The sequence below is a fragment of the Urocampus carinirostris genome, chromosome 16 (assembly GCF_059441175.1).
Source record: "Urocampus carinirostris isolate Australia breed hairy pipefish chromosome 16, RoL_Ucar_1.0, whole genome shotgun sequence".
Lineage (NCBI taxonomy): Eukaryota > Metazoa > Chordata > Actinopteri > Syngnathiformes > Syngnathidae > Urocampus > Urocampus carinirostris.
Genome location: NC_142364.1, coordinates 10952525 through 10975202, shown reverse-complemented (window position 1 = coordinate 10975202; position 22678 = coordinate 10952525). Strand labels below are relative to the sequence as shown.

The window sequence follows — 22678 nt, the reverse complement described above, 5'->3', positions numbered from 1 at the left end:
ATCTCCAATATGGCAACGTCCGGTACGGTGACGCACTGTTAAAACCCCTTATGCTAATTGCTAGCCAAAAAACCGTTACTCTGATTAAAATAAACAAGTGAAACCTAAAAGAAAACATTTAATTTTAATAAACAGTTGTTGTCGATTTCAAAATGGAGAGAGAAAGAAAGGTCGCGACCAAAACAGGTTTAAATTCAGCGTGTATACAAAAAAAAAATCATCATGCTTCCTACCTGTTGCTGATTGCCCCCAGTCTTTTTTTCCTTTTGGTTCTGATTCTTTTCTTTTAATGGTGCCTTTTATTTTGTTTAGTTCGTCTGGAAGTGAGTCATGGCTTGGTTCGTTTCTTTGTGGCGGTGAGAAATGAGCTGAAAGACGACACCACCTGCAACAGGTGTGTTCTCCCGTCTCCAGGTAACGGAGCGGACGTTGAGCTCATCGGTGTGGTTCCGGGTCCGAACCCGCCACGATAATCATCGATTAATTCGAACTTGTTAGGTCCTAAATGCTCGTTAAAAACACAAACAAAAATGCATTAAAAAGTTTTTTTTTCATTCTCTTCTTTTTTTGTTGACGTCCAGAGTCCAACCTTGAACTCTGTCAAATCCAGTCGTGACCAAAAGAGGACGTTATTTCCAACCTAAGGTGTTAACTTGTTATTAAATCCAAATAAAATAAAAACGTGAATGAGTATTAATGCCACAGTCAATATAGAAATCTTATTTTTTTTCTAACTGCATACCTGTCAACCTCCAGGGCTCCCTGCCCTTACAAACTGTCGTATTTTCCCTTACAAAATACAAAATAATCTTACACCAAAATTTTTTTACAAACGTGTTTATTTATGTAGTTCAACATGTTATATTGTACACGTGTTTCGTTATATCATATATATTGTTAATTAACATTTTGTTGTGAGATCCTGAGTTGCTCGACATGAATGAGGTTTATTATAAAAAAAAAGTTCAAAAATGAAGTAGCTTGGACGTTCACTGTAGAAGGAAAAATACATGCAAATATAATTAAGTAGAATAATACATTTTTCTTATTCAAATTAATTCATTTTCAATTATTGTTGGTAATTTAAATCGTATTTCATTTATTTCATTCAGAAATAGCCCTAACTGAACAAAACCTGAAAAAAGAACACCTTTAGTCATGTTTTATTGCATTTCATTTATTTCATTTAAAAACTAGCTCTAACTAAACCAAAAAAATATGCTTTCAGTTCCTGCTATTTAATTTAAAAAAAAGCTCCAACTGAACAAAAGATGCAAGGAAGATGGCACAGGATATGTTGGAACACTAACAGAACAAAACATGGAAGAGGGGATATACTAAATAATGTTTCACACGTGGATAGAAGGAAAAACAGAATGTCAAGAAGGTGAGACTGTGGCACGAAGTTGGAACCCTTTCTGGATCCAACTGAACAAAAAAATTATGGAGAGACACAGGATATGTAGGAACACTTATTGACTGAACAAAACACGGAAAACAGGCAATACTGAATAAGGACTCAAATAGGGATAGAAAAAAATAAGAGTGCCAAGATGGCGAGGCCGTGGCACATGTTGGAACACTTCCTGGCTCCAACTGGACAAAAGATAAAAAGAAGATGGCACAAGATATGTTGGAACACTAACTGAAAAAAACATGGAAGAGAGGATATACTAAATAATGACTCAAACAGGAATAGAACAAAAGATAGAATGTCAAGAAGGCGAGACCGTGGCACAATGTTGGAAACTTTCCTGGATCTAACTGAACAAAACATGAAAGAGAGACAACACAGGGTATGTTGGAACACTAAGTGACTGAACCAAAAATGGAAGAGAGGCAATACTGAATAATGAATCATACATGGATAGAAAAAAAATAAGAGTGCCAAGAAGGCGAGACCGTGGCACATGTGGGAACATTTCCTGGCTCTAACTGAACAAAACATGAAAATAAGTTTGCCAAATAGTCCCAGTATGGTAAAACACTTTTGTTGTTGTTTTTTGGGTGTGGGGCTTAGCGGTGTTTTTGCCCCCACGTCGCGGCGCATTTGATTTCCCGCAAACACAATCCGCAGCCCGGAAAACAAAAAGCGTTCACCTCCTACTGGTAATTACAAATTTGATACGTTCAGACTGTTAGCTCCCACGCAGAGACGCAAATTTGGGAAGTCAAATTCGCCCCCCCCAGGGTAGAAAACATCAAACCGGTCTGTGAACACACCGTGAACCGCCGTAGCCCAGAAATGAAAAGTGACATGGGGGCCATAAACTCCACTTGTTTATGGCGTTCAATTTAATGACGGGCTTGCTGCCTGCTAATTAAGGCGACGTCGTGCTTGAAAAACAGAAAAATCGATTTTACATTCCGATGGAGACCTTCGATAAATACAAAACACAGTTAATAGAAGGCAACCAAAAACAAATCAGACCCGGGTGACGGGTAAAGTGTCGTCTTCCCATAAGTGCAGACGAAAAACAAGATTTTAGGAAATGATTTATGGACAGATTAATTGGGTAGTGTCCAGAAACAGAAAAAGAAATTTTACTAAAGACATGAAAGTGAAAACGACACGATCCCGACAGCAAATTCCTGCTAAATCATGTTGAAACACTATCTAGATCCAACTAAACAAAACATGTAAGTAAACACACAGGTTGTGCAGGAACACAAACAAGATCCAACAGAACAGGACATAAAAAAGTGATGACACAAACATTCTCATACGTGGATAGAATAATAACGGCAGTACCCTGAAAAAAGAACGAGAAACATAATGTTGAATCAGTAACTAGGTGTAAATGAACAGAACATGTAAGAGATGGTGCATGATATGTTAGAATATCAACATATTTCAAAAGAACAAATCACAATAGCAAGAGGATGACAAAAAATACTCTGAGTGGCTAGACCAACTACTGCCAACATCAAATAACAGAACAAAACCTGAGCGACAGACAACACTCAAACATCCCCGCACATGGACAAAACAACAACAAGAGTGCCATGACGACAAGACAATAAGTAGATTTTATGAACAAAACATGAAAAAAGCATGATCTGATGGAATACCAACCATCTCTACCTGAACAAAACAATAAGGTAAAAAAAGAACACAGGGGACATAGTCATGCATAGATAGAACAACTCAATGTTCTGACACCAACCAGCTCTAATAAAACAAAAACATGAAAGGCAATGTAGGATATGTTGGAACACTTGTTAACTAACTGAACAAAACATGAAAAGAAAACAGGATATACTGGAACTCTAACTAGCTTTCACTGAGGAAACCATGGAAGGAAGTCAATGCAGGATATGTTGGAACACTAACTGAACATACCATGAAAGAGAAATTGCAGCATATGTTGGAACACTAAATGAACAAAACATGAAAGTGGGACAATGCTGGATATTTTAGAACACTTAATGAACAAAACATGAAAGGGGGACAACGCTGGATATGTTAGAACACTAAATGAACAAAACATGAAAGGGGGACAATGCTGGATAAGTTGAAACACTAAATGAACAAAACATGAAAGGGGGACAATGCTGGATATGCTAGAACACTAAATGAACAAAACATGAAAGGGGGACAATGCTGGATAAGTTGAAACACTAAATGAACAAAACATGAAAGGGGGACAATGCTGGATATGCTAGAACACTAAATGAACAAAACATGAAAGGGGGACAATGCTGGATAAGTTGAAACACTATATGAACAAAACATGATAGGAGGACAATACAGGATATGCTAAAACACTTGCTAACAAACTGAACAATACATGAAAAGAACACGGGATTTTTGGGAACACTAGCTTTCACTAAAAAAAAAAATAGAAAATGATTAAAGAATAAAAGGTGTGCCAAGACCATGAGACCACGACATATAACATCGGAACTCTAACTGAACAAAACATAAAAGTAAGACGGCAAGGGACATCTATTCCCACACAGATACTGAAAGACAACCCAAAAGCACGTAAAGTACGTAACATGGCGCCTCAAGGCTTCAGAGTTCATGTTTGGTTCTCTCTTTCTTTCATATCCTTGCTCTTTATCCTATCATTCAAATGCCACAATTTGGAGTAGTCGACCTTTTAGCAGGCAAACCGTTTTCTGCAGGTTGTTGCAAGTGCTTTTGGAAACACTTATCTCCACTTTTCATCCCTGACCTTTCAGTTCCCGCTGCGGCACGTTAGCTATAGCGAGTTTCCGAAAAAGATGGAAAACCTTGACACGCACATGAAAAAGAACAAAACGTTTTTTAGATACTGAAAAAAACTCCAATTGGTAATTCAACGTCTGCGTCAACATCTGCAGCTACTAGAGACTATTTGGCCTTCTTCAACACTTTTTGGCTTATTCAGCGACACAAAAGAAAACCTTGAATTTGCCATAAGTTAACTACAGAAGAGCCCCGGGATACAACATGAATCAATCCTGAGGTGGGGATCACAAAGTGAAATTGCTGTATAGCGAGGTATAGAATGCATGCACATGATTAAATAACATTATAAATAAATACATGTAAAGGAAAAATGAAATTGGATTTACCTTTGGTGTGACATGTGTCTTGAGCTGGTTGAGTGGAGTAGCAGGTGGATGCCTGGCATTGCTATGCCCATTTCCTTGCTTTAAAGGTTTCCTTATTTTAAAAAACAGTCCTGATCATCACTGGGTTACAGCCATATTCCTTGGCGAGGGTAGCCATTTACAGGCCTTTTTCCTAGTTTTTGTTTATAGCAAATGCTCCACTTCCAATGTTATAATGTTGTTATATTCTTTACGATACACAGTACACAGAATTCTGATATAAATACATGAAAGTCTACAAGACTTTGTTGCTTGAATGGCCTCCTTATTTTTACAATAGTCCTGACCATTGATTGGTAATGATTTGTGGGCCTTCTTTGTAATTCTTGCCAGTCGCAAACTTTGTCTCCATGGTAATCATGTTTTTGCTTCTCCCATTAGCATCACTGTAAGTCTACAAGAGTTGTTTTATTGGCTTCCTTATTTTCATTAAAAGTCCTGATCTACACACGGAGGTAGCAATTTGCGTGCTTTCTTCATATTTTTTGACAATTGCAAGTTTCCATAGTTATGTTTTTGCTTCTCTCTTTAGCATCACTGCTTTAATCAACTCTTAATTTTTAATGAAAGTTGGATCATTGATTAGTTGCAGACATATTTCTGAGCATGGGTCGCAATTTGCATGCCATCTTCGCATTTATTGATTATCCAGAGCTTTGTTTCCATGGTTATCATCTTCTTGTTTCTCCATTTAGCATCACTGCATGCCTTGGGACACATAATTAATTGATACAGCACATAAATACTGTATTGTATGGCTGTTAGTGTATTGAAAAGGAGAGAAAGGCATTGTGGGAGGAAGTTCAGCCAATAGCAAACCAATAGCTGACCAGCATTTGATATGATGTCGACCAATAGCAGAGAGGCATCTTAGAAACGTAACTAAGTTTAAATTTAGTTTATTTCGGGCACCCGAAGTAACCTGGTTTTGATGAGGAATAGTGTGGAAAATGCTTTTAAGCAGTGAAGAATAAACATCTTATTGCACACCGCATCGTGAAAATGACGTCTCCCGTGGCTCTACAATAAAATAAAAAGCCATTAATGGAAATCCTCTAGCTAATCATAGCTGAGATGAGTAAAAAATGTTATCAAAGTGATTTAGCATCACCTCAAACTGTAAATGACATAACGAAGGGATTTTTCTGACACGGCAACCTTTTCTCGATTCCTCGGGCAAATGCTGTTAATGCACCGTAAAAACATCGATTATTTAGTGCCGCCGGACTTTCAGTCGATGATAGCATTGCGCGGAAAATTGTCGGGTCAAAAAAAAAACCCTGTTTAGGTCAAGCGGATTACTTCGGTTCATTTGATCCAAAATTTTCCCAAAATGGTTTGTTTGTTTTTCACATATTAAAGGGGGGGAAAAGGATCAATTCGACCCCCGCACCCACCAAAAAAAGTTGTTTTCTAAAAAAAAAAGCTCAATAAATTAGAGGGAAATTATAAAGATTTACTCCCCAAAGTTTGTATTATAAGTTTTATTAAAATATAGATTGCTTCTTTCAAAAAACCCCAAAACTTAGCCTGAGTAAATTCCAAAAATTAGGCTGTCTTCTTCTGTCTAAAATAACAGCCCTGGGATCACATTGTCTCTTAAAGGCACAGAATGTTTAAGAGCTGGGTGATCTGCACAGTAGGAAAAATAATTGTATGTTCAATCAAAATTCTGAATATGATTGTACTGAAATATATTTGCAAGAAGTTGTAGGGAACATGACAAAGTAACAGCAGTGACATCAGTGAATTGTCCCTTAAAGGCACACCATGTTTAAGAGCAGGGCGATCTGCGTAATAGGGAAAACATGTATAATTAATCTAAATTCTGAAAATGATTCTATTAAAATCTATTTGCATAAACTTTTAGAAAACACGACAAAGTAACAGCAGTGACATCAGTGAATTGTCTCTTAAAGGCACAGCATGTTTAAGAGCAGGGCCATCTGAGCAATCGGAACAAAATGTATGTTAAATCAAACTTCTAAATATGATTGTATTGAAATATATTTGTCAAAAGTTGTAGGGAACATGACAAAATAACAGCAGTGACATTAGTGAATTGTCCCTTAAAGGCACACTATGTTTAAGAGCAGGGCGATCTGAGTAATAGGGAAAAAATATATGATAAATCAAAATTCTGAATATGATTCTATTAAAATATATTTGCAAACAGTTTTAGAAAACACGACAAAGCAGTGACATCAGTGAATTGTCTCTTAAAGGCACAGCCTTTTTAAGAGCAGGGCAATCTGAACAATTGGGCAAAAATGTATGTTAAATCAAAATTCTGACTATGAATGTATTGAAATATATTTGAAAAAAAAAAACCCTGATAAAATCCGAAAAAAAACACTGACCTCACTTGGCAGGACCTAGAAAACGTAGATCAATTGAATTAAGTCTTTAAGAGCGTGAAAATCAGAACAGCATGCACATAAAAACCTACATTATATGAAAACTGTATTTCGTTTATGAATACATTTGTAGTAAAATATTTTTGCAAAAGAAATCATATAAAGTACATTATTGCATAACACAGCAAAGTTGTATGAAACACTGACTGAATTTGTCAGTACCTAAAAATGAAATTAGTTTAATTTGATGACTAGAGGAACAGAGGTTACATCAAGTAGTCTCTTAAAGGTACAGTATGTTTAAAAGCAGATAATCTGCACAGTAGGAGAAAAACATTGTATGTAAAATGCTCGATTATATATCGATTTTTAATATGTTCTGATAAATTTTAGCAAAAAAATTGTATAAAATACTGCACAAATCATATGAAACAGGACTTTAAATAATTGGTTGAATTCTATGACTAATGTAACAGTAGTGACATAGAGATGTCCATTAAAGGCACAGCATGTTTAATAGCAGGGCGATCTACTCAGGAAAAATAAAATTGTATTACAACCAATATTAATTTGTGAATACATGCGTAGAGAAATGTTTTTGCACGAAACAGGATCTAAAAATCATTTGAATTCTTCGACTGACTTTATTAACTTTTACAGCTAGCGGCTAACTTTTGATTTTGAACTCGATAACATTTAAGTGGGAGTCCGGCTGAGGTCGACTCATAAAATAATTTGAAAGCCTTTCAAGCTGCCAAGTCTATCGTTAATATTTATATGCGACTTGCCAAAACGTGGATATTTTTCCATTTTAATTACGGATAAAAGCAACTTGGCTTGGCGACAGCCCTTGCATTAAAACTCCTGCTTCCTTCTCGCTAAGCTAACTTTTATGTCTTCATATTTACAAGCTATATATCATAAACTCTATAGACCAGACCAGGAATAAGATGAAATGACGACAACAAACAAAACTGAAAAAATCTGTTGTCACAAAGATTTTACAGTTTTTAAACGGAGTTCAAGTCTTTAGCAAAACACAGTTAGCTTCGAAAAATGCTAAGTTGCTAGGCTAATCACATAGTGACTGATGAGCATAAAAATAAGACCAAAAGCTATAAACATTAGGGTCTTCCAGTTTTTAAATGGAGTTCCAGTGGATTTTCGCCTAGCATAATTGACTTAAATGCTAGGTCACTAGCAACGGTGTCTATCTGCTAGCGACGGATGAAAAAAAAATAATAAACAAACATGATCAGTAATTGTGAACAAATTTTAAGTTTTAAATGAAGTCCCAGTAAACTTTAGCGTAGCACTGTTAACACACATCTGGTGAAAATGCTAAGTTGCTAGCATTATCACTAAAGAGACTGATGAGCACAATGGATGACACAATCTCCAGCGTGTAAAGAAAGTTCAAGTCAACTTTAGGATAGCAAAGTTAGCTTCTAATGGGCGAAAATGTTAGGTCGCTAGCGATGGAGGCAAACTGCTAGCGGCAAAAAGTTGATGTTTGGAAATATTTGTTCAATATTTGATTAGCCTAAGTGTCTGAAGGGATCAGAATCATGTCAACAATAAAACAAAGAGATTAGCATCCATAGCGATTAGCATAGCTAGCACACTGCCGTTGTTTGGCAGAGAGAAGTTGATTAACCAGAGTCAACAGTTGATTAGTTTGAGGCATCAGTTCAATATTTGCGACGTTCAAACCTTCTGGCCTTTTTTTCTTTATTTGCTTGTTTTTGAGGAAATAGCGGCTTTTAATAAATGTTGAAAAGACTTTTAGATTTTAGGGGGCTATATCTGGACAACAGGGGTCAAAAGAAGCCAAGCTTCCGTCCAAAGACATCTTCATTTTGTTGAAAAGTTCATTTGATAGACGTTGAAAAGAAGAATTTGGGGGTGCGGACCACTTAAGATGAAATCTAAAAAATGGTTGAAAATATCTTTAAAAAAAAAAGCCAAGTTTTATGTCCTCAAGGCAGCACGGCGGCACAGTGGTTAGCGCGTATGTGGCACAGTTCTGAGGTCATGAGATCAAACCTCCTGTGTGGAGTTTGCATGTTCTCCCTGTGCTTGTGTGGGTTTTCTCCGGGCGCTCCGGTTTCCTCCTACATTCCTAAAAAATGCATGTCAGGTTAATTTCCGGGTCCAAATTGTCCCTAGGTGTGAATGAGCGAGTGAATTGTCTGTCTCTGTGTGCCCTACGACTGGCTGGCAACCAGTTCAGGGTGTCCCCTACCCACTGCCAGAAGATAGCTGGAATCGGCTCCAGCCCTCCCGCGACCCTACTGAGGATAAGCGGTGCAAATAATGGATGGATGGATAGATGATGTCCAAAAGCCCTTTTTTGTTGGAAAATGAATGTGGAAAAATGTCTTTTAAAATACATTGAAAAGACGAATTTTGGGGGGCTGAATTTTTAACACAAAAGGGAAAAAAATGGTGTATAAATACATAATAAGCGGCCTGGGTTGCACCCAAAAGACATGTTTATCTTGTCAAAAATGGAAGTTAGAAAGCTTTCTATATTCAGTCTAAAATTAGAAGTGGAAAAACTTATTCTAAAAGGCAACGAAAAGTTAATTTTCAGGGGGCTAAATTTAGAACACTTTAGATAGAATAAAAAGCAAAAAACTGGTGCAAAAAGGATGCCGAGGTTCCGTCCAAAACACGTCCTTATTAGGTCGGAAATTGGACGTCGAAAATTTTCAAAAGACTATTAAAAGATGACTTAGGGGCCAAAATTTGCTCCACTTGGAATTAAAAGCAAAAAAGGTTTGAAAAGATAATATCAAGATTCCGTCCACAGTCAGCTTTATTTAGTTGGAAATTGGATGTTGAAAAGACCTCTTTATTCAGTCGAGAATTGGAAGTGGAAAAGTCTTTCGGAAGATGTTGAAAAGATGATTTATGAGGGGATATATTTTCGATAAACAAAAAAAATGGTTAAATATAAGTTTAAAAAGAGGCCAGGGTTTTTTATTTGGTCGGAAATTGAAAGCATAAAAATAAGTCTTTTAAAAGACGACTTGTGGGGGGTAAATTTTGACTTCTTTTGTTGAAAAAAAAAAAGCAAAAGATTTGAAAAAAAACTGGTTGAAACTAGGTCAAAAAGAGGCCATGGTTGTGTTCAAAATACATATTAATTTGGTCAAAAAAATTGGACGTTGCCAAATTTGGCCCAGGGAAACACAGCAACAACATTTTGGGGACTGAATTTGGTCCACGACCCAATTTCAGACATCTAGTTTTTGACCTAATCATGTCTAAAATGGGGCGGAACGGCGACTGAGTGGGTGGCAGGTCCACGGCACAGTTCTGAGGTCATGGGATCAAATCCTGTTACCTGCCTTACTATGCGGAGTTTGCATGTTCTCCCTTGTGCTTGCGTGGGTTTCCTCCGGGCACTCCGGTTTCCTCCCACATTCCAAAAAAACATGCATGTCAGGTGAATTGGCCGGTACAAATTGTCACTTGGTGTGAATGAGCGAGTGAGTTGTCTGTCTCTGTGTGCCCTGCGACTGGCTGGCAACCAGTTAAGATTATCCTCCTGCCCATTGTCCAAAGATAGCTGGGATGGGCTCCAGCACCCCCGCGACCCTACTGAGGATAAGCGGTAAAAATGAATGGGTGGATGGATGTCTAAAATGGACCAGGTCACATTTAGGCCAAAATCCGTCGTCCAAAAGACCTAATCTCTGATCACTGATCTCATTAGGACAACATTTTAAAAGAATTCTGTTAATAAAATTAAGTTTTACAGAAAGATGTGTTAATGAAATGTAGTTTGCGAAGGGGCGGGGCTATGAGGCTGGGAGGAGGGGCTTGAAAGAAAGAGGTGGGGTTTGTGAGGAAGAGGCGTGGCTTGCAAAGTGAAGTGGGCCGTCCCAAATGTGTCTTTAGAAGACTTTGACATTGTCTTCGTCTCATCGTCTGAGCTGCTCGGGATGAAGCCTCGTTTCGGCCAATCAGGTAAGACGTCTTTTCTCTGGGATGATTTTCGAATCGTTCCTCCCCCTCGACTACCAGCTCTTTGCATTCCGTACAGTGAATTATACATTTTAATTAAAATCTTTTTATGACTCCAACTCAGCTCCTTTTCATAAATTGATTGGAGCCACGCTTGCTTCATTCAACCATAAAATTTACTTCTTTATTTTTTTTTTAAAGACAAATTTGGTACTCCATTTCCAGCTGATAGTTTAGGAAACGGACGGAAGGACGTATTGCGAGACAAAAAGACACTAACGCTCAATTAACTGATTCCAATTAAGGAGGAACTTAACAAGGACTTGTCCAAACAGAGCTCAAATATCAAATAATTGATCAGTTTCCATCATACCTTGAATAGTTGTTATGGAATGTTGGAAAATGAGGTCCAGAAGGGAGGCCTCATTTCGTTTGGAGATCACCAAATATGTGATGTTACAACACCAACCAGCTCTAACAGAACTAAACATGAAAGAAAAGGCGACGTTCCTGCACCTAAACATAACGAGAGTGTGATGGCGACAAGAGCGTGAAATACAATGCAGGCACACTCGCTAGCTTTAACTGTATAAAACATGCACTGAAGACAATGCAAGATATTGGAACGACAGCTCGCTATAACTGAACAAAACATGAAAGGAGGAAAATACAGTATGTTGGAACACTAGCTCTAACTAAACAAAACGTTAAAAAAAGATGATGCAACATGTTAGAACGCTAACTAGCTATTACTGAAAAAAAACACGTGAAAGGGATGTTAAAACATTGATAAGCTCTAACTGAACAAAACATCAAACGAGACGAAGAATGTTTGGACACTGACTAGCTCTTACTGAACAAAACATGAAGATGAGGCATAATGTTGGTGCACTGACTCTCTCTAACTTAACGAAACATGAAAGTAAGAAGACACAGAATGTTGGAACACTGACTAGCTCTAACTGAACAAAACGTGAAAGAAGGAACACGCAGCATGTTTGAAAACTGACTAAGTCTAACTGAACATAACATAAAAGGGGGAAGATGCAGAATGTTGGAAAACAGACTGGCTCTGAATGAATAAAACATGAAAGGAAGCCAACAAAAGACCTACACAAACAAGTTGACGGAAAAATAAAGACAGTATCAAGACAACAAGACAATTAAATGTAACGCATACATGATCACTACCTCTTACTGAACAAAACATGAAAATAGATGCATGTAGGATGTAGGAACATGAATGACATGTTATGTATGAAAATACTGTAGATTGGAACCATAACTAGCTCTAACTGAACAAAAACATGAAAGTAAGACAACACAGAATATATTGAGTCACTTACTAGATCTAACTGAACAAAACATGAAAATAGATACATGTAGGATGCAGGGACATGAACTACATGTAATGTAAGACAATGCTGTAGATTAGAACCATAACTAGCTCTAACTGAACAAAACATGAAAGGTAGACGACTTAGGATACAGAAAACAGAGAAGGTGCAGAGAATGACAGCCTAATGCTATTCCTCCTATTTGAGTTTGACTGCATTTCTTGACATCAAAAAAATCTTTGATTGCTATCGACTAATGAAAGGATTGTCCCAAGGAATTGTGGGATTTGTAGTGCAGTCTCCACCCACCCTTTTTCTGGATTGTGGGCCACTAATTTCCATCCAAATGTCAACAAATACACTTAATTAACGGGCTCGTTTAGATCTCAAACATTTTCCTTTGCGAAAAATTCATTTGAAAGGAAAAACTGAAGCTAGCGCTTAAGGCTTGGCTCATTTGCGTTCTCAGAAGAGACATTAGAAAACGATGTTTGCAATTGTGCCGAGGGATTTGCCTGCAAAGAAAATGAGTCGTTTTTCCCCTCAACTAAAATGTTCAAAATGTTCATTTAGGGAAAGAGAGGCCCTGCGGGGGACTTTTTAATTCAAAATCCTTTTTTATTTATAGAAAGGAGAAGAGCTGCAAGAAAAGACATGATGGGAGTGGGGGGGATTTTCTCCTGGTTTTATGCACTGTTTTGTTGCTAGAAAGTAAGGAAGAAAAGGATAAAAATAAGAAGAAACAAAAGAAGAATCAGAAAATGTCAAATGGAAATGATGATCATTTTTAACTTGACCAACAAATGTGATACTGGTGTAAAGGATGCTAATATGTTGAAAAGCATGGGGTCATTAAGGGAAATTGATTTATAGCAGGGGAAAGAAACCAATCCTCATTGGCTCCCAGATAAATACATTCAAATTACAAATGAAAAGTATATGGTAATACTTCGTTGGGGTTGTCCATCGATTCGATGATGACCATCTTCTTTTATTTGTGAGTCTGCTGATGTTTGAACAGTCCGATCCTGGATTGTGGTCGGAGACTCAGGTAAAAGAGGATACCTGCGCAATGAGGGTTTTTTATCATGAGTATGACATGACATGAGCTGGTCCAGCGGAGTAGCGGGTGAATGCAGCTATAGAAGATTTCTTTGCTTTAATCATCTACTTTTTTTAACAATAGTTCTGCTCGTCAATTGGGGCCATGCTACATCGCGAGGTTAATCATTCGTGTTCTTTCTTTGTATTTCTAGATCATCGCAAGCTTCGTTTCCAAGGTTATGATTTTTTTACTTCTCCCTTTAGCATCACAGTCTCGGGACCCACAACAAATAAATACAGGACAAAAAAATACAGTATTGTATCGCTGACTTGCTTAAGTGCACAAGGATTTGAGTGTATGAAGATATTGAAAAGCATTGTGGGAGTTCAGCCAACAGCATGATGCTGTGACGCAAACATATAGTGGGCCCGCATTTTATGCAATATCGACCAATAGTAATTCGTATGTTTTCTTCCTATTACTTGATAATCACGAGCTTTGTTTCCATGGCTGTCATGTTTTTGCTTCTCTCTTTAGTTTCACAGCAAGTCTTGGGACCCATAGCTAGACAAATTTAAGTTTGTTTACATGAGATTTTGAACTGAACAAAAACGGAGAAAGGCATTGTGGGAGGGAGTTCAGGCAATGGCAGAATGCCGTGAAGCAAAAAAAATAGCAAACCAGCATTTTATACAACACTGACATGGCTGACTCCCTATTGGTGTGTGATTGTGTGTGTGTGAATGGGTAGGTGTGAAGCACATTGTAAAGCGCTTTGGGAGGTCTTCATTGACTTGAAAAGCGCTATAAAAATGCCATTTACTGACCAATAGCAGATGGGCATCTTGTGACTCGTCAAAGTGTTCTAAGTTTGAGGCACTTAAAATAATTTGTTGCCGATGCGGTATAGCAGAAAATGTTGTAACGAGGGGTCAAAAAACATGTAATTCCACACCTTAAAGTCAAAACGACACAAAGTGGGGTCAACGAATCCTGGGTGTCTACTGTATTTATGGAACAATACTGTTTATGGGTCCCAAGTGTTGTGGTGACGCTAAAGGTAGAAGCAAAACATGATAACCATGGAACCTTTTCTTTTCCGGCTGTTGCTGCATTACTGAAAAGAAAAATATAAATGTTACAAGAACAAAAACACAGTCAAGAAATCAAGAAATGTTGAGATAATAACCTAAAGTTTAAAAAAATATAAAAAATAAAAACACAAATTAGACCAATCTGTGTTACCTCAAAAGTTTTAGATCCTTTCAATTTTTTTTCCTTTTCAAGACATGTTTATCTCCACTAAAAGTTGCCTATCTGTATCTTGGAGAGGTAATTATTAAAAATTCTCACAATCCAGACTCCTTTTTCAAAAAATGCGACACGAACACTACACAGGCCGTCTGGCACCTCTTCGGATTACTAATGGAAGGCTTTTTATTTAATTTAATTTTTTTTTATTTTTTGTTTTTGATGTGAAGTGAGGATGATGGAGCGTTTTCTTTTAAGCATTCCTCTATCGATCGCAGCGGTAATGATTCGAAATAAGGTCGCTTTTTCTCTTCCTGTGACTAAAATGGTGATGGATGGCTGACCAGTTGACGAGGAGGCAATGATTTATGTATTTGGTCTTCTTAAAGCGACAGTGTGTAAATAAAGCGGCCCCTATTATTGTAAATATACTAGTTCATTCATTGAAATGAAACACGATTGATTGAAATAATAAGAAAAAAAAATCAAAAACAAACATGTGCTACCTCATAAAAATGATTGGAGCAAGTCATAGCTTGCAGCCAAGTGGCTAACATGAGAGGCTAGAGAAGGAAACAGTGGAAAAACAAAAGATAGATGCCTAAAGGATGGGACTTAAGAATGTTTTTGGTAGCTTCAGAAATTTGTAATGAATTTACACAACTTTAAAGAAGCTGACATGTTTGGCCGCCATCTTGAGACTATGGAAGCCCGGATGAGTTAGCTTCTCAGGGGTGCTTTTAGCACTTAAGTTACCCTAAGCTCTGCATGTGATAGTTGCCATGTCCTGTGACTTGGGCATCATCGACATTTTTTCCACTGTTTTATTCACTAGCCACTCATGTTAATCACTTGGGTGCAGGCTAAAGCGCTCTGCTACCCGCTAGCCCTTATTTTTTGCTGCCCCTGCATTATCATTTAGTGTCACTCGCCTTCCAAAGCAACTCATGCAGACAAAAGACCATGATTTCTGCTTTTCAGGCATCTTCCACTTTTTTCCACCGTTTCCTTCTCTAGCCACTCATGTCGCCCACTTGGCTGCAGGCTATAACTTGCTGCTATTTTTATTGTTAGCTGCTCATGCTTCAGTGTCATTCGCCTACCAAAGTTGAGCGCTGCATGTGATGTCCGCCGAGTTCTGGTATTCAGGCCTCTGGTGCTTTTTTTCCCTACCGTTTTCCTTCTTTAGCCACATTGTGAGTCAGAGTTTCAACGTTGGACCAATTCTTCATTGCTCTTGTATTCCTTTAATGGCCTTTTGATTAGGCATCAAAGTCAGTTATCCACCAGACCTGGTGCACTCAGTCTTTTGTTGTGGCTCATAAGCTTTCAAGTTCAAAGTTACAATGACTTCTAGTTGGGTATTGTTACACACTGTCACTTTAAGAAAACAGGGCTTGAGTTGACTTTATTTAAAGGGTTTGTCATTTCCAATTTGAGTGAGTTTAAATCCTCCTTTAAGCGTTTTTTCTGTCGACTTTGTCTTCTTGGAACAGGTTTTGCAGCCTCGAACGCTTGTCAGCACGGATGTAAACAAATCACAAAAAAGCCAGCGGGGAGCAAAAAAGAATTTATGAAGATTCTGTGATTTCCGCGTCAGAACAATTGCGTTTGTCTCCCCAAAAAACCTTTGGCTGTTTGTTGTCCTTTGCAACTTGAGTAAGATAAGAAGTTGGTGTGAAAAGGACACGATGAACACGGAGGCGATCTGAAGACAGGGCCTGATCAAACTTGGACAAGGCATGAGTGTCTTCCGGAGCAATTGCATAATGGACGTGGCCAAAATGGTCTTCCTGGGGACGGCGCTGCTGGTCTTTGTAGTCCTTGGCATCCTGGGCAACATTCTGGTCATTTTGTCAGTCGTGTGCCACCGGCGATGGCGTTCCGTTAGCCACTTTTTCATCGCTAACCTAGCGGCGGCTGATCTCTTACTCAGCGCCGCTGTTCTCCCTTTTTCTGCAATTTCCGAGGCACTGGGCCGGTGGGAGTTCGGCCGGCGATTCTGCAATGTGTGGGCCGCCCTGGATGTCCTCTGCTGCACCGCGTCAATCCTCAGTTTGTGCGTCATCTCCGTGGACCGATACCTCGCCGTCCGATATCCGTTGCGATACCTGGTTATCGCGACTGGTCGCCGAGTCCTGGTCGCCGTGATTGCTCTTTGGGGACTCTCGGCTGCGATATCGGTGGGGCCCCTTTTTGGCTGGAAGGAGCCGGACCCCGAAGACGAATCGGTGTGCCGGGTCACCGAAGACCCCGGCTACGCCCTTTTCTCATCGTTAGCATCTTTCTACATCCCGCTAGCCGTCATCGTCTCCATGTATTGGCGCGTGTACGCCATGGCAAAGAGGCAGAGACTCAAGAGTGACGGGGGCACCCTGGAGAGCCACGGGGTGATCCTGAGGGTCCACAGAGGGAACCAAGAAAGTCACGACGCTGCTAGGTCCAAAAACATCAGCGACACTCAGATGAAGATGCCAAATAGTGAGGAAAAAGCAGCCAAGACCCTCGGCGTTGTCGTCGGCTGCTTCGTTCTTTGTTGGCTTCCCTTTTTCATCGTCTTACCCATTGGTAAGTTCATATTTTAGGAGTTTCAAAAAACCTAAATAAGAGCATTTACAGGTTTAAATCCGAATGTCAGGACCAGAACAGAGACAGGATCCACTTGCGTTACGTTTCTCTCAGTTTGATTGGAAGAAAGGAAAGGGTTGCACCCACGATCCGGTGATCGCTGGATGCGGGAAGGAGGTCGCTCTGAACACGGAAGTGGGACTTCCAGGGCAAGCGATGGTAGTGTCGGTAATGGAAAAAAACGGGTCAGTAGCCGGGACAGGAGCGCAAAAAACATGGTCGGAATCGGAAACGGGTCGAAAGCCAGGAGAGGAGAGTAGACGTGGTCATGATCAAAAAACCGGGTCGAAGCAAGGAGAACATACAGGAGCAAAAAACAGTTGGAGTGGAGGGTCAAAAAAGCTTGCCTAGAGGACACTGAGGTTCAGACGGACCGACAACAGGTGACAGAAAGGAGTGGGTTTAAAGAGGGACAGGGAGCCAATCAGCATCTGAGGCAGTTGGCGCCAAATTAGCGGGCACAGGTGCATCACATCGGTAATCATGACACCCAAATATTGAAGTGTTCGGATTTTCATTTAAAGGTTCTTGTCAGGTTCAAGCATGGTTGGAGAGGTGGTGATATGTTGGTAAGAAAAAGATTTTTGAAAAAGATGTATTCATAGAAAAGGAATCTGTATTGCATAGTCTACAGTAACAGAACAGGGAAGTTCACTATGATCTTCAGAAATCAAAAACATCCAAGCTACTCATACATAAGCCAATGCTACATCATGTTAAAATACTTACTAGATCTAAATGAACAAAACATGGAAAAACAAAGATGCAGGGTATGATATGATACCAACTAGTTTGAACTGAATGGAATATGAAAGAGACGAAACATAATACGTGATGATACCCAAATGTGGAATATGTTGGAATACTTATTTTGAACAAAAAAACACAAACTAGCTCTAACTGAACAAAACATGAAAGATCGATGCTACAGGATATGTTATAATACCAGCTTGTCCCAACTGAACAAATCACAAAACCAATAGGACACAGGAAACCTACTCACACGTGGATAGAACAATTAAATAGACACCAATCAGCTCTAACAAAACAAAACATAAAAGGCAGAGGAAACAAGAAAAAAAAACCCAAGTAGTCGGACTAATTAGTGTGTGACGACAACAGTACTATGAAATATAATGCAGGCACATTAAGTAGCTCTAACTAAAAAAACATGGAAAAATTACTTTGAAGAGTAAGTTGAAACACTCACTTAACAGAACAAAACATGAAAGACGCAGAAAATATAACAAGATAGAACAATAACACAGGACCAAGAAACTTAATATGTTATGATATGTATAACAACTAGCTATAAATTAAAAAAACATAAAAGGAACTTGACACAGGAAACACTCTCACACACGGACAGAAAAAATGAGAGTGCGATGCCGACAAGGCCAAGAAATGTAATCCAGGCACACAAACAGAGCTCTAAGTTAACAAAACATAAAATTCAATACAGAATGCTCACAGGATTTTTAACTGTACAAAACATGAAAGGAAGACAGCACAGGAAATAGAACCGCACGTTAATAGAACAATAATGAAAGTGTCTGAGATGACAAGACTAGGTAAAATAATAAAGGCAAACTTACTGGCTCTATCTGAACAAAACATGAAAGTTAGACCACCTAAGACATGTTGGAATGCTAACGGAACAGAGGGGTGAAAGGAAGTCAAGGCTCGATATAATTGAAAACCAACCAGCTCTAACTGAACAAAACATGAACAGTCAGAGAAGTAGGACACAGAAAACCCAAAACATGTCAATGAAATGCTATTCTTCCTACACACCGACAGTTCTAAAACAGAACAGCAATAGAACGGAACTACTTCTCATCGGCACCAAATCTACCCTCTCTAAAGTTGACTCCTTCTCTCTTTCTGTTTACAATCCCTCAGTTTTTCCCTCCCCTCTGGTCAAGACTCTCCTTAACACTCATTTAAATAACATCACCCGGTCAGCCTACTTTCACCTGCGCTCCATCAACCATCTCTGCCCCGCCCTCACACCACACTCAACAGCCATCCTCGTCCATCACCTTGTCACCTCACGCCTCGATAACTGCAATTCCCCTCTCTACGGTTCACCTCAAAAGTCCCTCCATAAACTTCAGCTTGTCCATAACTCTGCTGCACGTATCATCACCAAAACCTCTCACCATCACATTTTCGGAGCAGGACGTATATCGGCCCCGCCCCAAAACATACATAAGAGAGCAGAGAGAGTCGAAATGAGAGGGGAACACGTTGTTTATTTCATCCAAACATTCAGTCGAGTTCCAAAATTGTCCGGGCGACAGTGGTATTTATACTGTGTTCGGTCAGCGATGACGTGTTGTTTTTCTCTAGTCGGGCGCTTGAATCGAGTCGCCCCGACCCAGACAAATTCTTATCAGTTAAGCAAATAGTTGGAGACGTCCTGACCCAGCCAAAGTCCTGTCAGTCACGTACCCTCCAAATGCCTCTACTTTCCACAATAACATCACCCTTGTCCTGCAGCAACTCCACTGACTCCCAATCTGCCATAGAATCAATTCCAAAATCCTGCTCTACACCTACATGGTCATTCATAACCTTGCCCCCCCACTACCTTTCCAATCACCTTCACACTGCTACGCCAACCCGTAACCTAAAATCATCTTCCACCTCACTATACCCCCTACCCGCCTCAGTCCATGTTGAGCAGAGCTTTCAGCCGCTCTGCCCCCTACTCTGGAACTCAAATCCTGACTCAAAACTCATTTCTTCAGACTTGCCTTTTCTTGACCATCTGCCTCACATATTGCCGCCTTTTAATTCTTTTTACTCTTGCGGTATTGTTGTGTCCTACTATATGTACAGCGACTTTGGGTGTCCTGAAAATCGCTTCGAAATATATTGTTATTGTTATTATTATTATTATTATTATTATAAAGAGCTGAAGGCCCAAGTAATTTAGGTCCAAGTAATTCTTCAGTTATTCAATCCAAGGTTTACACATCACCGCAATGGCAGACGTCCAAACTCAATGACAAGCCTCACCGACGCCTCCGTTAAATGCGATTGTAATCTTTAGTCGCCGCTTCGATTCCCGCTTAAGTTTTATCAAGTTAAGAGATAGTGAGTGTTAATTAAAGAATTCTTGAAGTGGCTCTCCTAGCTAACTGATTAGGATGCTAATGTCTTCGTTCAAAACCTGGATGAAAAAGGAAACGTTACAGAGCATTTTAGAAAGGGTTGTTTGGAAGATCATGGGTTAAGGTTTACGTTGGATCTGAATGCGCGGAAGATGGTTGATGCTCTCCAGCCACTCCCCCAGGTTTGGAGCCCTCTAGTGTTGTAATGGAGAGCCAGATCCTGACATCTTGGACACACTCAAAGTATAAATGTCTCTGGTGTCAGATGCAGCCTATATAAGAAAAGCTGGAATAGTGGGGTGTAGGGACTGATCAGGTGCAGGTGGGTGATCTCCAGCCACTCACCCCAGATTGTGAATATCAGCATTGATACGCAATTTGTAGAAAGCACATTTGTTCTTTCGTGTCTTTAACGTATCTTGGTGTGTTCCAGGATCCATTTTCACTTCCTGCAAACCTACTGAGACGGTTTTCAAGATCACTTTTTGGCTGGGCTACTTCAACAGTTGCCTCAACCCCATCATTTACCCATGTTTTAGCAAAGAGTTCAAAAAAGCGTTCCTTAATGTTCTTCATTGTCGCTGCCTGAAGAATGCCAAAAGTCCTGGACCTCACAACAGAAGTTCAGGACCAGGATCTGAAACACCCAACCTTTCTAGCCTGCATGGTGGTGGGAACTTGGAGATCCAGGAGACGGATCTCTGGAGGTCCTGCTGCTTCTCCAACAATGAAAGTCTAGTTCCTGTAAAGTCCTCCACTAAAGTTTTACATATTTTCCTTCATGATGCTGGTGAGGCAGTGTGACTGCTGTTTTAAAACAAGCCCAACTTCAGGTTCATCTAATTAACAGTTTAGCAGAACCCGCACCCAATCCAATCCCAGACCTAAACCAGAATCCCCAGCTCAAGGTAAGCACCGAGTTAACCTTGCAAAACACTCAAGTGTTTTGTAGTCAGTTACAGTTCGTTTGTGTTACAAAATTGCCTGTGTTGTCTACTTTCATGTTTTGTTCAGTTAGAGCACTAAGATATCCCGCTTTGTCTTTCATCCATGTTTTTGTTCAGTGACAACCAGTTGGTATTCAGTCAGTTTTTCTCAGTTAGAGCTAGTTAGAGTGCTAACCAATCCTGCATTGACTTTTATGTTTTTTTCAGCTTGAGTTGATGTTCCAACATATCCTGTGATGTCTTCCATTCATGTTTTGTTTAGTTACAACCAGCTAGTTTTCCACCACATTCTGTGTCGTCCTATTTTCATGGTGTATTTAGTTAGAGTTAGCTAGTGTTCTAACATATTCTGCACTGTCTTCCTTCTTTGTTTTGTCCAGTTACCGGTTTTTGATGTATACTGCCTTGTTTTTTTATGTTTTGTTCAGTTAGAGTTCTAACATTGCCTGTGTTGTCTCTCGTGATTTTGTTCAGTTAAACTTAGAGCGTATTAAGTGTCCCAACACATCATCCGTAGTTCATATTCCAGTATATTCTGCATTGTCTTCTTCATGTTTTGTTCAGTTAGAGCCAATTAATTTCAAATCTCTAATCGCTTTTATTTTTATCGCTGTCATGTACGGCACGGTTGCCATGGCGCCCAGCTGGTTCCAGCCGGGTGGCGCCGGATTCTGGCGCAATCGCCTCGGCGACCAGTTGGCCCCGCCCTGAGACGTATCTGACTGATCGCTTCTTAGAGTACTTAAACGCGTTCCTTCTAACTATGCTCTGCTGGAACGTTTGTTATACTTGTTTGTTATACCTGTTAAACTTTGGTGAGAGTTCGGTGAGATTTCTGCAAGTTCTGTTTAATTCTGAGAAATGCCTAGTCTGTAAATCTGCCTGCGTTTGATCCTGTTTTGTTTTCGGTCTGATCCGTTTTGGACAACTTTTCGTTTGTTTGGATTTCTAATCCACTCCGCGACCATCGATCCCCGGATCGAGTATGCGTACCCTCCTCATCCTCCCCCAATAAATTATGAGTACTTCTACGCGAATGGGTCCTTATTTCCTGTTCCCCGCTCCGCTTCGTGACAATCACATTTAAAAAGTCTTAAAAAGTTGCTTCGTTTCACTTTGTGTCAAGATAGAGTCATGTTTTGTTTATTTATATCTAGTCAGAGTTTCAACATGACATAGCAGGGACGTGTGGTCTGGCCCGTGCTAGCGTAGCTTTGATGTCTTTGACTTCTGTAGCTCCCACAAAACTTCCTCGTTCTGTTTCTGTACACAGCACGATACCTTTTCTGTAAATAAATCCTCCTTTAAAATCTTGTTTTTTGTTTCTGGGATCGTCTTCTCCGGCCGCAAAAAAAGGCGAATACGCTGTGAAGAAACTTGAGCCGGCTTATCGGACAAGTGCAGGAGCGTCTCGCAG

The 22678-nt window shown here is 39.6% G+C and overlaps 2 protein-coding genes across 2 annotated transcripts in view; one reads left to right on the top strand and one right to left on the bottom strand.

Annotated features, from left to right (window-relative positions):
• The window catches only part of LOC148350279 (protein turtle homolog A-like), a 46632-nt gene extending 46183 nt beyond the window's left edge, over positions 1 to 449 (bottom strand). Inside the window, exon 1 of the mRNA XM_088320258.1 lies at positions 234 to 449. The gene's annotated coding sequence lies outside the window, so the exon portion shown is untranslated. The remainder of the gene's footprint in view (positions 1 to 233) is intronic.
• Positions 450 to 10879: 10430 nt separating this feature from the next.
• Positions 10880 to 22272, top strand: LOC148350278 (alpha-1A adrenergic receptor-like). Its single transcript, XM_088355876.1, has 3 exons — positions 10880 to 10937; positions 16064 to 17135; positions 20748 to 22272. The coding sequence occupies exons 2-3, from the start codon at positions 16310 to 16312 to the stop codon at positions 21116 to 21118; spliced, it is 1197 nt and encodes a 398-aa protein (XP_088212002.1). The 5' UTR covers positions 10880 to 10937; positions 16064 to 16309; the 3' UTR covers positions 21119 to 22272.
• The last annotated feature ends 406 nt before the right edge of the window (positions 22273 to 22678 follow it).

Bases quoted from the DNA above. Each gene is read 5' to 3' on its own strand.
- LOC148350278 (XM_088355876.1), top strand. From the start codon at position 16,310: ATGAGTGTCTTCCGGAGCAATTGCATAATGGACGTGGCCAAAATGGTC. The intron at 17,136-20,747 runs GTAAGTTCATAT...GGTGTGTTCCAG, and splicing joins TTTCATCGTCTTACCCATTG to GATCCATTTTCACTTCCTGC.